Source organism: Aplysia californica, unplaced genomic scaffold (assembly GCF_000002075.1).
Source record: "Aplysia californica isolate F4 #8 unplaced genomic scaffold, AplCal3.0 scaffold00277, whole genome shotgun sequence".
Classification (NCBI taxonomy): Eukaryota; Metazoa; Mollusca; class Gastropoda; order Aplysiida; family Aplysiidae; genus Aplysia; species Aplysia californica.
Window position 1 is genome coordinate 374,252 of NW_004797547.1, and position 15,328 is coordinate 389,579.

A 15,328-nucleotide genomic window follows, 5' to 3' on the forward strand; every position below is an offset into this window, starting at 1 on the left:
GGGGGGGTTCTGCTACTGAAACTAGATCTAATCCTTCTTTTGTTATTGTTACTTTTGTGATGTTGTTGTGAAGGGTCTCATAGGTTGGTTCTCCTTTATCATCCCACTTCTTTTTCTGTCTGTCCAAATTTTTCATCGCTTTAGACAGCTGTTACAATGTTGATATACATGCACTTGTACGTCTCCTTTACTCCACTCAAGTAGCGGGTGGTTGGAGGGCGCTACTGGTTGGTCTTAACTCTATTCTTTTCCTGTGTTGCTTCTGTCTGACTGCCTTACTTTTTCCCTGCTCTAAATGATCATTATTGTGTCGATGTGTTTCTCTTTGCTCAAACTCGAACCCGCTCAAATAAGGACTGTTATTGTTGTTCTTGCTCTGTATTGTTGCACACGGAGCTGCTACAACAGAACAAAAGCTGGGATCGTAGGAAGCCATTTCTCTATCTGAGTTCTTTTTTCTGTCTTTTTTTTGGTGTTTTGGGACATTGATGTCTTTTTTTAGGCTTTGTGAATTTGGTTTATTTCAATTTGTTAGCATATTAATAGTGTCGCTGCAACACCACAGGGAGGTGGCAGATGAGGCTGATTATTTCTCATTTCTCATGCCCATTTTCATTCCTAAAAATAGCTATGATTATTTTCTTTAGAATAGATAGAAACTACATAAAAAAAGAACACTCTATTGTGCATAATTTCCTTATGGGTCGCTTTGTGTTAGCAGGAGGGACTGTTGACAATACAAAAAATTAAGGTGGGGCTGTGGCTTTTGATCTGTTTTACATTTAATTAATTATTTGTTCACATTGCGGGTGTTAGAAATGGGTGATTGTTGTTATTTTTGTGATTGCTTATCTTTTAGTTCTATGGCGGTTCCAAATCACACTTTGACAGATGTGTGATTTCCCCGTTCGAAGAGTTTCTATTGTTGAATTTGATTATATTAAAACCAACCCTACATTTATCATCTGTCATTGTCATTTTGTTCTTTAGCCTTGTGATGTTTACCTTTTGGTTTTTTTCACCCACCGTAACTGATTACATGTTATGTTGTACCATGCAGATTTTCGTATCACATTTTGTTATGCAACTCAAATTGGATTTTTATTCATTGTTTATTTTTTTACAGCTCATGTCCCTGTTTGAAGACTTGATGAAGGAAATGAAAGACTTGAAGAATGCACAAAAAGACATTATGGATAAACTGAATGGTGTAAGTATTATGAGGGGCCTCGTTCCACACAGTTACCCTTTGCTTTACACCTTTACCCCCCACCCCCTTCCCCTTCCTCGTCTCTGTACCTCTGTACTTTATTATACAGTGGAGCAGGCCAAACTACACGGTGGTCAAAAATTCGTGGTGCAACTTATTGTCAAATATTTCCTCAACTACGAACATCGACTCTCCAACTTTTGCACAATGACTTGCATTAATTTGTCTTAACAGTTAACAGAGATCAATACTTTTGTAAACACTTGTTAGCTGTATTTTAAAAAATTCCTTAATAGATACTAATTAAAAGTCCAAGTGGGTGTGTTTTTTTAAAAACAGATTTTAAAAGGTTTACAGCTGGGACAATTTCACTTTTAAAAGCAAGTCCATCTTTTTTTCTTTTTTTTTTAATGGTCACATTATGCGTATTGAACACATGTTTTGAGAACCTTTAGTGCAAAAAAAATATTCACTATAAGACTTATTTCTTGTAACAAGTTTTGTCGCTGAAAATTGCCATTGTTGAGCTGTGACGTAGGCTACACACGTATACAAAATGTGTGTGAGAAACGGAAAGAGCTGTGAACAGTCATATTTTTCTCGTGACGGAGATTTGTAGTATTTTATATAAATTTATTAAAAAATTTTAATGTAGTCTCAATTGTTATAGAAAAATATGATTACAAACTACTGTGCAAAATGTGGGTGACATTGATTCTCTTGTTAAAGAAATATTTTAGGATAAGTTGCACCACTAATTTTTTACCGTGCTATAGAAGTTACATTATTCAGAAACATGGATTCCTCTTAAACAGGGTAGTCCTGATATTGTTGTCTCTGCCAAACCTCTAAAATATGAGTAACGTGAATATTAAACCATTTTCTTTGGTGATGATGATTAAATGAAGCAGGCATAGTGTAATGTCAAATGGTCAAGATCCTCTATCTACTTTAGCTGTCTAGCCTTGGCAAAAACATTGAAGCAATTTTCAGACTAGGATAGTTGATAGAATGAGTTGGGTGAGATTAATAGATTCAATATTAAATTGAAAGTAAAAATCAGGGAGCACAAGACAGGGATGCTGGGTACGTTTGAGAGCACAAACATAATGGTTTAAGTTGATCGTGGGGGTGGGGGAGGGAGCATTACTGGATGGGCAGATCTTTAAGTGTAGAGAAGGTCTTTTGGGGTCATATTTACACTGCTCCACTTTCAGTGCATGGATAATCAATGCATGCTAACTAAACTGAGCTTGCGCATGTTAACAATGGGATTTCCAATATCCTTTATGCCCTTTTTAAAAAAGTTTTGTTTAAGAAATATAATTTTTGTAAAGACTTTTTCCTGGACCGCCTTGTTCTATCTTACCTCTGATTCATCTGATTCATTTTCTCAGACATATAGTGTGTATTATGGCTTATGAATACATGTTTGTGGGTGGTTGGTGGGTGTTCTGGTGTGGTTTGCTCCTTCTTTCCTATCAAACATATATCGTCCTCATCTCCCATCCTTCTTTTTTGTGTTTGTTACTTTCTTGTAACACCTCTAATCTTCGGCACTTATATGACCTTACTGTGTTGCAATTGCCTTAAAACTCTTACTAAAGCTAAAACTAAGAATGCATGTTTTACCTGGTGACCTTTGATTTAATTCTCTCCTTATTGCAGATAAATCTGGATGAAATCAACAAAAGACTAAATGATATGGATGCCTTATTTGTAAGTTGTCGCTGCTTTTTTTTGTGTTCATTGCACATATTGGTTTTGTTGCTGTTTTATAAGCAAAGATTTTCACCATTAAGCTCATGGTATTCATTCTTTTGATAACTGTATGAACATTATGAATACTGCATCAAGTATGTTACATGTTGGACAGATGTCCCTGGAATATTTTAGAAGTTGGGATATGAGTGAAATGCTTACTTGGAGTTCAGATGGAAAAGAATCCTTTAATCAGACGGTTTGAACAATTAATGAAATATTATAACTATGAGGTTGACTTTTGCTAAATACAGTGCTCTTCTTTAGAGCAGATTGCCACCATCATGCATACTGGTCATTAAATAAATCTTTTTTAGATTCCATTTATATATGTTAATGAGAGGTATGTTTCTGTTGTTTTTTTCTATGTGCAGAAAGAACTAAATGACAAATACAATGACTTCAATGACAAGATCTCCAACATGCCTGGTTTTGATGACCTTGAGCAGTATGTGTCACAGTTTGTAACATGGCCTGGTCTAGAGGATGCGCTGAAAGGAATTCGACAAGACTTTGAGAATCTACAACCAATCACAGAGGAGAGAGTTGTTATTGAACTTGCCACCCAAACAGAAACGCCGGTATGTATGTTTACAAGTCTTTTTCTTATTCTTCCCAACCACTTTTTATTTTCTTTTTCTAACTAGATTGGATTTGTTTGAGACAGGTTTCAATGCAGACATTTTGCCTTCCTGGGTAAATGTTCATGAATTCAAAGTCGTTCATAGATCTTTTATTGACATGCAATCCTTGCATTCTTTTAATTCTGCCCTTGGTTTTGAGCTTCAATTATAATGGCTGAATGATTGTAATTTAAACATTTGTTTTTGTGGGAATGAAATTGGACCTGTTTATGCAGACATTGACAGTGCATTATCTGAAAATTTAGAATTAATCTTAACAACACCTTATTCTTGCATAATTATGTTCTCAGCTTGACGACAGTTCATGCTACGTTTCTAATGTGCATTGTGGTTTGCTAATGTACATGGAGTAGGCTGTCATTACTGTCTGGTATTGAATAAGACCGTACATGCTGTAGATGAAAAAGTTCAATTTTCAAAGGAGAGATTGATAGAAGAACAATGAAGAACACTCGGAGAGAGATGAATGGGAGATAGAATGGTGTAAGCAATCAGAATGGAAGTAATGATAATCTTTAGGTGGCTGAAAATGCTTGAAGCTATTTTTTAAGTAATGACAGTGTTTTGTGTTTTGCTTATACAATTAGGTACAGAAAGAGTCTAAAACTGTGTCCTTCCACAGTCCCACAGTATGGTTGCTGCACTTTGTTGTTTAACAATTCATGCATGCATGCACATTTTCTTGGTGCTCTTTTCTGACTGTTGACATAAATCTTTTTTTTTTAAACTAAATTTTAACATGCTTTTTAATTTAATTTTTTTCTGCCCACTAGACATGTGCTTTCCACTACTTACAAAAGTGTTTGTCAGGTTCATTGACTTTCTGTTTAGAATATATCCTTTTGTGTCGTTTCCCAATGATTAGATGTGGAATGGAAAAGGTGTTGCAAACTGAACTCTTGAGCTGATGGTACAGAGCATTTTGGTTTCGAACATTCAGATTACTTTGTTTATTTGTGGGACCCTTGATTGACTTCTTTACAGTTTGTTTCTTGTATTCTGTCTGTATTGAAATGTTGCTTGCTTGGTCAGTTCTTGGACTGTCTGTGAACATGTGTAAAAAAGGAAATTTTATCATCAATCATATTGTAAACTGTGTTGCCTTTCATATTACATTATTTTTAAATTTTAATTTGGTGACATCAGTCACCAATCTTTTTTGCTTGTGTTTTGTTGTTATTGTATCAAATTTACAACCTGTTAATTTATCTTTTTCTTTTCCTTACACACACACACACAAAAATTAATAAATGGACATTTTATTGATCCCCATGGGGGAAATTTGGATTACAATGCCAAATAATTACAAATACGTACATACATAAATACATATGTAAATTCACAATATCACACCAATACAGAACAATTTCACAAACATGCTATTGCTGGTCGCCACTGTGCAGCACCTTGTTCTTTCCCTTACTCCACTGCTTTGTAGCAAGTATGATGGTCTTTTCTGTAGTGATACTGAAAAAATATTTATTTAATAGCAAAATACATAACATGTTGGCTCTATATTTGCCATCTTACCTATTCTCTTTCCTTTTTTGATCGATCTTTATGATTTATACTTTATTAAAATGATGAGCACTTTTCTTTTTGTCATTAATTGAGTATTTTTTTACCTGGGACATTTTGGTGACAGTCGTAGAAACCTATTTTAAAGAATTAGATCCTATTCAAACCTCTGCTCTTCACAGTGTGTATTTTAAAGATTATTTTCATCATATACCTTATTTTATTTTCAGTTCAATTAGTGTTCTGTTCAATATCTTTATGCTTCTTTAGTATTATCATTTTGTCTTTTTTGTGTGTGTTTTGGACGATTTGATGGCATCTGCTCTTCATTCTGCCAAAAGTTACTTTTGTCCTTATATGTTTTGTGACTCTTATGTGACTAAATAAGTCATAACAATTTGTAAAATCTTTTCTGAAACCCAAAAGTCGTTTTATTTTTTTAGGCTGCCTTTGAATTGCATCAAATTGTCCTTTTTAGTTCTTCAATTTTTAAATCTTTTTTTGGGGAATGTATTTGATCATTAAGTGAATACTTTGCATGATTTGTGACAGTGGTCAAGCAAAATTGTGTTTACAGCTGACAGGTTTAACAATTACATCTTTAAGAGTGGACCCTGGTGCAAGACATATTTAGCACTGGTCTAAACATGACATTACAGAGAAACAACAAACAATGATATGTGAGGTTTTACTTTTCAAAAATTATTTTTTAAACTTGTTTTGTATATTCTATTATGGAAATATTATCATGGCAGTAAAAGTAGTTGTAATGTCTTTGCAAATCAAACTTCTGTGAAGGTATTGAACTTGTCTTTCCTTCTTTCTGCGGCACTCATTAGCCTGTAAGTCGGCCCACATCAGGGCGACCGATCTCCAGGGCTTCCTCTGCCCGAAGTCGTATGAGCAGCGCTGGTCCCAGCTCGGAGCTATTAGATGTCCTTGAAAAACTCGGACAGCTGGCTGATGCACATGCGAAACTGACTTTGAGGGTGGATGAACTGGAGGTTAGTATTTATAAAAACTGTTGATATGAAAAAAATCTTGGTGCTCATGTCTGATCCCTATTGCTAGCTTTTTTTTTCAGAGCAGGTAAAAGTCACATCTAAGCTTTGCTGAAGTAGAAGCAGGTCTCTGGGCATATAAAAATATGTTGTTCAAATGGTTTGTTCCCACCAGGGTGAAGTGAGAAAAAGTTACGAAAAGTGTTCTTCCTAATAATTCACCACTTGGGCTAGATCTAGTGCCAGTATGCAAACTTTTCTTTGATAATGTGTTTTCAATATATGCATGGGACCGATCTGGAAATTTTTTATGACCAGATCAAGAATCAGTTATACTTGAGTTTGATGGAGGATGACGTTTAAATTATTTTCATGAGATCACGGTTGGTATAGTGTGGGTTTAATGCCTATTGCCATCAAATGCTGATTGATTAACCCTATCTGTACGTCTGGGGTCATTTTGTACCCCCGGGGTTGTATTCTTCACGTTTTAGAATATTTCTAGTACGTAGATCTCTTTGAAACTTTTAGTATTTCTCAAAAAATCATTTTGACAGACTGCTATGCAAAGCGTACTGATCGGAAAAATGAGTAAATTTTCTCTTTGGAAAGAGGTGGCCCAGAGTTCCCCCATTTGTATGGATACAATTGTGAAACACAACATACAGATAGGGTGAAGAGATGGAAACTTAACATAATTTTGACTGTTTAGTGTAAGACTCTGCCATACACCATTTAGCATCCTTCTCAGGTAAGACAACCATGTTGGTGGAGAGCAATGACAACATCTAAGATAATAAAAGTTATACTAAAATGTCTTATTTGGGATGCAAACCAGGGTGGCACACACTGCAGTCCAGTATTGTGCCAACTGAGCTAATTTTGTGCTTTCATGATAATATGAAGAGTCTCATGAAAAAATTCAACAAACGCCATTTTCGAGGTGAGCCCGAAACTAGTACCGTTGTATCTGGCAAAGTGAAACAAAATCTGGAAATAAACTTATTTGTCAGTTAAAACTTGGACATGTTTGTCAAATTACATGCTAACTTGAAAATACAATCTGGACTTGAATGCTATTAATTTCTTCTGTCCATTTTTTTCCCTCAGAGACTTTTAGAGCTGAAGGCAAACAAAGCTGACCTTGAGGGTCTTGGTATGTACTTGTGCCCATTGCATTTGTCAATTGTTTATCATAAAATAATGCTCTGAGATCTTGCTCAGGAAAATTAACAGAAATAATGGTCATTTAAAGAATTCCACTTTTAAGACACACATTTGTTAGTTTTGGTGTACAGTGACAGGCTTTTTGTAAGATAATTCAGCGTCGTTCTGGGCAAGTTGTGATCCAGGCTGCTATCACCAGCTAATTGTACTGTAAGATGTATTTTGTTCCCATTTTGTTTCTCTGTAGTCGACTCGCCTGACGATATAGATAACTGGGAGGTCTCACTGACTTTATATTGTAGGAAAATTGCACGGCTTCATGTCAAAATTCTTACTTAATAGTGAATGACCATATCGACCTGCTCAATACAAAAACAGATTTTTATGAAGCACAAAAGATTCCTCTGAATTATGTGTGTGTGTGTGTATGTTGGGGGGGGGGGGGGTAATTTCTGCATCTCTGAGATTTAGAGATTGCTGAATTGCTTTTTACTTTGTTATGCATGGCTATTATTTATACCTCAATTGCATTCTGTAGGAAAGAACGTTCCCAGTATTTTAGAATGCTCATCTGGTATAAATTAGCCACAATTATGTGCTTATTATGTTTGGCTTACTTCTTTTTTGATATTTTTGAGGTCAGCATAAATGGAATGATAGATTGTAAACAACATACCTAGTTCGGCTTTATTAATACTCATAATCCAGGAATATCAGATGACCTGCTTACAACATTGAAAAATTTGCAAGAGGAACTGCAAGCTGTTCGGGATGGACAGTTGAAGGTAAAGTCCATTTTTGTAGAGATAGTAACATATTATTGCCATGGAATGTAGACTTGACAAATCTGGATAATTAAATTGCAGCCTGCATATCACAGATGCTCTATTTGGAAATTTAAACATCTTTTGGATTATCTAGTTTTTCTTTTTTTGTGTCTTACTTTTATGTTTTTGAAGATTATCTATTTTTACTTTTTGTAATATTTCAAATGTATGTTCTATTTACTGCCGTTTTACAACTTACCACTTATTCATTTTAGTTGCTTTACACTTTTCTTACTTATAAAAATGCTTTTCTGTGTGGGATATGTCACTAATTCCATACTAACAGATTTTTTAAGACTTGGCAAATGTTATGTTAGAGACGGATGTAGTGCCCAAGTCCAGATTAGTTTTTCTGTCTGGATATTTCTGAAAAGTAGATCTAAATAACTGGATATAGATCTAATTCTCTTGCTTACAGTTTATTTCCTTTTTTCCCCTGCTACTCTCAAAAGGATGACAATGCACCAGATAAGCTCCTCCTGAGTGTGCCTAATTTAGCATTAGAACATGAACGTTCTGCACCCAATAGTGTCCTTCAAGCAAATTCACAAACCTGCTCAGTTTCCTTAGAGCCACCAGTTAACTTAAATATATCTGAAGGCCCACCAGCTCATAAAAGACTCCTTCTGAGACCTGAAAAACAAGAATCACGATTTTCCATCTCCCCGGAAGATTTGGTCTCTCTGCCCATCCCCCATGCTGTCGAAATTTTTTCTCCTCCTCTGTCGCCTTCAATTTTGACAAACTTGACCCTCCCTGCAATGATTGTGGCTTCAACTGGCAAAGATTGTGAAAGAGACTCACAATTATCCTCACTGCTTTTCTTGCCATCTTTCCCTCGTTCATAATCACCTGTCTTGAGTACAGAAGAAATGGTAATGATAGTCTTAAAGAGAAATAACATAGTATTCATCCTACCATATGCTACAGTGTGTCTTTTAATCAAACCTTTTTGAATATTTTAATCAATATTTGACTCAGAAGTACATGATTGTGATTGTTTTTAATCTTTTGTTTTGCTGTCAGTCATCATACATTTTGTTAGGCCAATGTCTGGTCAGCTGACACTTCAACTAAGAATCTCCTCCTCCTGCGCTATTTCTCGGGTCTCTTTTACCAAGGATTTGGTGCTTGCCTCTTATACCAGAGTGCCTGGTTCATACCAGATTTATGCACATATTGTTGATGGATAGTTGGGTTATCTTACTTTGCATTTTCCTTCACCTCATTTTAGGGTATGTGGGGTTGGGTGTCTAGTAATCTTGAATTATAAGGAAAAAGCTAAAAAAGACTTCGAGGTCAATGTACTGGTTGCTTTCGTCGAAGATGCGTGATGTGAAGTTGAAAATCAAGATAAAATCAGCATGTCTTGACGAAGAATGAGATGGGGAAAATTTGCCTTACCAATCTTTCTTTTTTTCATTTAAAGTTTTGTTTATGTACTTTTCAAACTAGTGCTTCACTGTTTAGGTGGCAACAATGAAAATCGAAACACCAAAGATGAAGAAATCACTTTCCACAGCTTTCTCTGTTCACTCATCTTTTTTGTGTACCGTGCTGTTGTTTGCTTTTTTTGGGGGGAGGGGGGGAGATATTAGCCGAAAAAAGCCAATGTCTTATATCTATGTGGGGGGTGTCTTTCAGCAGTATACCGACTTGAATTGGCTTAAATGTGCTTTTAAAGAGTTGTTTCTCTTTGTTGATATTTCTGTTGCTTTTTTTGCAAGATCTGAAATTACAATTTTAAAAAAAAATTAGATGAGCAAATACAAAATTTGCTTATAGTTTTATTTCCCTACCAATCCCTTACCCATGATACTAACATATTTTGAGATATGATTTTTTTCTTTTGACATGCATGTCCCCATCATAGAATTCGTATTTTCATGTTGACTCTTGAGTTTGTATGATGAATTGTGTGTGTGTGAGAGTGCTTGAGTGTGTGCTAGTATTTGTGTGTGAGTGTATTTAAGAAGACAGTAATTTTTAAAGAAGCTGATTTCTGCCCATTCTATTTTGACAATTGCCTGCAATGATTATAACTTGTTGAAATTTAGGTTTCGTCACAAGTTGACCATTTTTTAAATTCTACTTTTTAGGCATGCGTGTGTGTGTGTGGTGGCGTATAGGGGCAGAGTTTTGAAGTAATAATTCAGCTTTTTGCAGAGCATAGTTGGATATATATTTTTTTAAAGATGTTGTGCCATAAGATACATTCTGCTGCAATTATATTCTTCTGTAGCTTGACTCTTCTGGAAATCTGGATGAGTGAGACATTTCGTTATCTTGATATTGTTGGAAAGTTGTCTTATTACATTACTGTGGTCTTTTAGATCCTTTTGCTGAATCTACTGGATGATGTTAAACAACTTGTACACAATATTTTCCCTTCCATACATCACTTTAATGCCTGCCCAAAGCCCATTCATCACCCTTTCTGCATTATATAAATATTGAAATATTTCTGTCCTAAGTTATGTTCTCCTCTCTTTCCAAAGCATGAGAATATTTAAAGTCTATAAAGAGTCTATCGATCGTAGATATTTTGAAATGATTTCATTTGAAGAATATAAATCATAGTTTTAGTCTAACAGTTTGCCTCCAGTGTTTTGCAATAACTGTGTTGCAATATTTCTTTAAAAAATTAAAAGTCAAATTGGAGTAAGTCTCTACTTGACAATGACATAGGCTACTTCTTGTACCTTGAAATAGTAAGACAATCTCTACAGCATCAGAGTTAAAGGACACTGATCACAAGATGAGCTTTTTTTGTGTTTGTATTTTATATATGTTTTAAAGATTTAGTAATGGCTTATTGGCTTGCATTATACTGCATTCTTATGTGTGAAAAAATTCTGTGACATCTCCAAATATCTTTAGAAAAGCAGACTGGACTCAAATTAAGAAAGATTCTCCTTGACCATAATAATGATATTGATAACAACAAAATGGTCTATTTATATAACATTTGGCTCGTGTCTGGTTTTCATTAATTTGATGTCTTCTCAAAAGCATGCAGAATGCAGTATAATTGAGGTTTGTTCACCAGAATATAGCAGTTTGTAGTTTGTTACATGGCATGGGAATGTGTTTGTGGAGTGTTATGATATAATCCAATAATATTTATTTTCACTTGCCGCTTCTGTTTGCTACTGGCGTTGTTGCTGTTGCGCTTGGTGCTACCCTCATGAACATAGGATGAGGCTGCATTAAAGCGACTGCAAGAAGCTCTGCAAAAGTTGCAGTCTGACATTGACAAGCTGCGAGAATCAATGGAAACTGTGATAGAGGAAAATGCCCAGAGGGTTAAAGAAATTCAGGTGACATGTTTTGTTTGTTTCAAAGAGATTCTTGGATGAAATTTTTTGCTCATTCGCCAACAAAACTTGTTGTATTGTATCTGTTGCACTGAGAAGTAAAATGGATTCCTTCCAGACTAATCAGGTTCGGTTTTTATGGCTTCTAGTCCATATTCATATAAAGACAGGCAACCTTGGAAGTGGAGTCAAGACAGATTATTTTTTGCCATTATTTATCAACGCTGAGTTAAAAAGGGAAAGTTCTTTGAACTTTTACAGTTACGAGGTAAGATATGAGTACGTAGGTTGAAGCATATGCATTATACCCATTATGCATGGCACAGAACATAACCAAATTTTACTTGTACCGGTATTCATCATTTTTGGAAAAAAATAAATATTGATGGCATATCTTTTTTGCATGAATCACAAATGATTGCATGATTTTTGTTATTTTATGTTTTACTTTACTTTGCTTATAACCTATGTGTTTTTCAGTATCATTTTTTAAAGTTAAATGATTTTTGTAACTTTTATTATTGTTTTGACCATTGATTGTAATACTGAAATACAACATTCTGTGGAACATGGAAAACAAACTGTACTCTGATTACCCAGAACTTACTACTGTCAATGAGAATGTCACCATTTTGTTTCTGTTCAACAGTCTCATTATTTGGACTTTTCTCGAAGCCTCATATTTATGTTGTTTTTTTAAAAAGTGCTGTATTCTGAGGCATATGATCTGATAAATGTTCATAAATTTTAGTAAGAGCCCTGTTCAGACCATTCATGTACTTCTATTTGTGACCCCCTGTGCCTTTGTAGGATCTGCTGAACTACTGCGACAGTCTGAATGAAAAGAAGGCTGACAAGGAGTATGTTGACATTGAAGTAGATGTGGTAAGTCAAAGTCTCTGTTGCAGACGGTAAATTTGTGTCCATATGTCCAAGTAAGTCTCGTAAGTCTCAGTGTGAATGTTTCCCCAACGCCCCACAACTCATTGCTGTGACTTTTACCAGCCCTCCTGCATATCCTTGAGCATACACACTGGCACTTTCCTTTGTAGCCCTGCCGCTGTTCAATATTCATACTACCTGCCAGCATGTTGCAAGCATCAATCGGGCCACCACACTGCTCTTGGAAACAGTAAAAAAAAAGGTTTTAATACCTATTAGACTTTTATCAACATAGATTCAATGTTGTCCAGCAATTATGGTACACATACATGTCCCAATCATGGAGCACATTTGAGTAGTCTGAACTGACTGTTACTGAAGCTATGATGTAGCCTTTGATTTTACAGGTTTGGGGGACCTTTGCTATAAGGAAAAAAGCCTCCTTGAAGCATTCAATTTTTTAAAAATATTTGTCTCCAGGTCCACACGGAACAGATTTTGCTTCTGTTCAAGTTTTTCTTGTTGCTTTTTAAGACTGCAAATGATTTGAACAGTGATAGATGACTCAAATAGGTTTAATTATAGTGGGCTTTTTTTCTATAGACTCTTTGTAGAGGAAGAAAGGGGGTCGTATGTTCTGTTATTGAGTGATCTGTTTTGATTGGTTGAATAGTTTTGCTATGAGGTGAACCTTTTCTACTGATGTCAAGCACTGGGAGATGTAAGCAATTGCTCCTTTGAAAATATTTTATGCTGTTCAGACCATTTTGTAGGCCTTCATGATAGTCCCCCAAGCAAGTATCTGCATTGCAAGTCATGATCTCCTTTTTATCTTACTGTACAGAAAGCTGACAGGCGACAACTGGAGGGTAAAGTCAATCACAGTTTGTTTGACAGTACCACAAATGAACTGAACAAAATGATCAAGGATATACTGGATAAACTGAACGGACAGGTATCTATTTTGAGCTAATGTAAAAAGCTGTCATATGTGAGGTCTTTGGGCCTGTTTTATTGTAGTATTTTTTACTCTTCTTATCTTACACATGTTTATTGTTGTAGGATTTTTCTGTACTGTAATTAAACTTTTTATGTGGATTTGTCTCTCTTCCTTTTCTTTTGTATACTGTTTCCATTGTTTTTCCTATGAAACTACATGGCAATTAATGCCCTGTTGAGTCATTTTCTTGCTTGGAAGACTATATTGTCACATTGAAATTTCGACCAATTTTTTATTTATTTAGAGGGAGTTCCCAATTTACTTCTCATTTTGTTAACCTTGTGTACTTCTGCAAGTGGTACAACACACCCCCCACTCCTCTCTGTCCACTGATATACACACACACACATGCACTTACACATTTTATGCTAAGTTGCTCAACACTGTCATTCAACTTTTGAAATATCAGGAAGGAGACTGGAAGTCTGCACTTGCAAAGGCCATGGAAGAGTTGGATGGTAAGCTGGACCGGCGAGAGCTGAGCAACTTGAAGGACTGGCTTGAGAAGCAGCTTAAGATGATGAACAGCAAGATCAAGTCTATGGGACCAGGTTGGAACTTGGAAGATGAAGCAGCAGGCATGAAGAGGTGAGACATTTTTTCCCCCCTTTGAATTAGTAAGGGTAACAACTTTTGAAAGATGGTGTTATTCAGAAATTATGTTTTCCTTATGTTTTGTGCTCCATATAACAGGATGTGTTCCCTTGTTCAAAAGATTATGTTTATACTTTATTATACTTACCGTCTAATATTCTAGAATTTGTTGTATGCATAGGTTGCTCTTTCAGATTGACTTTTTACATGGTGATATCTTTTATCAAACCTTGCGTCTTTCACATAGTTTTCTTAACGATTATGTCAGCTATAGTAATGGTTTGCAATCTTGTTTCCCCTCCTGGAAGCCTCATGCAATGTCACAGAGGTTTGCTTACCCAGCCTGTTCATTAAGTTTTTCCAATTCAGTTCCCTGTTAAGCATGAATTTTTTTCATTTTCATATCATGTCTTTGCTGGTGGATTATGAGACTTAGATATGTAGAGGTTTCGTAAAGATGTCTGGAGAGCCCTGTAAAGCATCAGTGAGTGGAATCGTGTGGGCTTCTTCATGCTTTTTCAGTTACAATTTCTGCAATAACCATTTGAGTTGTGAACCAGGCTGCACAATTTTTAATACAGCCTAGTTATTGGGAGACTCTTTTTTTGAATATTATGTTTATATTAGTTGCAGCATTAATTTATTTAGAAACTGGAATGCCTTTTTTTTCTCCTTAGAACATTTATATGAATGTTGTTCTTGTTTACAGGCAGCTCATTCAAAGATTCCACTGCCTGTCCTGTGACAAGCCAGTTGACGTTATGCCTCATGGGTAAACTATTTCCTTCAATTTGTTTTGTCTTATGTATTTACTGGGTTGTTTTTTTCATTCCACACTTTACAGACAGAAGATCATTTTTAAGGCTGGTTTTTTTATTGTTTTTTATGTTTCATCAAATGTACATAAATGTTGGTCTTATGCAAAGAAATGAAATAACAAGTAGATATGATTGTATACTGTGAACATACAATAGTTTATTGTTCCTGGAGATATTATAGTTAGAGAAGCAAGTCAGTCATTGAATTATATTTAGACATGTTCCTGTATGCACAGACTCACTGACATTGCTATCTATTTCCAGCCCAATTCCCTCGATACCAGCAAACTATGGGCTTCCAAAGTCAAAATCACCGAGACCCTACACAACATTTGAACTGGATCAGATCAGACAGCATGCCAGGAGGTGAGTAAAAGGGTCATGTTTATTGCCAAAAGCGGCATGAGCTAGATGGTTTTTATGATGCTACATTATAATGCTTTTTAACACTACTGTAGCTTTTTGTATTGGGGGGCTAACAGATCCAATTGTAATTTATTGAAAAATGGGAGTTTTCTGTTTGTTTGATATTATGTGAATTATTCAGTTGTGAATTGGTAACAATTTTTTAGTACTAATTTTACAAGTA

The 15,328-nt window shown here is 35.4% G+C and overlaps 1 protein-coding gene across 3 annotated transcripts in view; it reads left to right on the plus strand.

Annotated features, from left to right (window-relative positions):
* Positions 1 to 15,328, plus strand: part of LOC101848124 (glutamine-rich protein 2) — a 58,600-nt gene that overhangs the window by 25,678 nt on the left and 17,594 nt on the right. For 2 of the 3 annotated variants that reach the window (XM_005101276.3, XM_005101277.3), the window contains exons 2-13: positions 1,127 to 1,210; positions 2,879 to 2,929; positions 3,346 to 3,552; positions 5,973 to 6,137; positions 7,245 to 7,290; positions 8,010 to 8,086; positions 11,326 to 11,448; positions 12,256 to 12,330; positions 13,172 to 13,282; positions 13,737 to 13,915; positions 14,631 to 14,693; positions 15,004 to 15,105. In XM_005101276.3, the coding sequence (XP_005101333.1) occupies positions 1,127 to 1,210; positions 2,879 to 2,929; positions 3,346 to 3,552; positions 5,973 to 6,137; positions 7,245 to 7,290; positions 8,010 to 8,086; positions 11,326 to 11,448; positions 12,256 to 12,330; positions 13,172 to 13,282; positions 13,737 to 13,915; positions 14,631 to 14,693; positions 15,004 to 15,105 (1,283 nt within the window). The remainder of the gene's footprint in view (positions 1 to 1,126; positions 1,211 to 2,878; positions 2,930 to 3,345; positions 3,553 to 5,972; positions 6,138 to 7,244; positions 7,291 to 8,009; positions 8,087 to 11,325; positions 11,449 to 12,255; positions 12,331 to 13,171; positions 13,283 to 13,736; positions 13,916 to 14,630; positions 14,694 to 15,003; positions 15,106 to 15,328) is intronic. The other variant, XM_005101278.3, reaches the window with a different exon arrangement.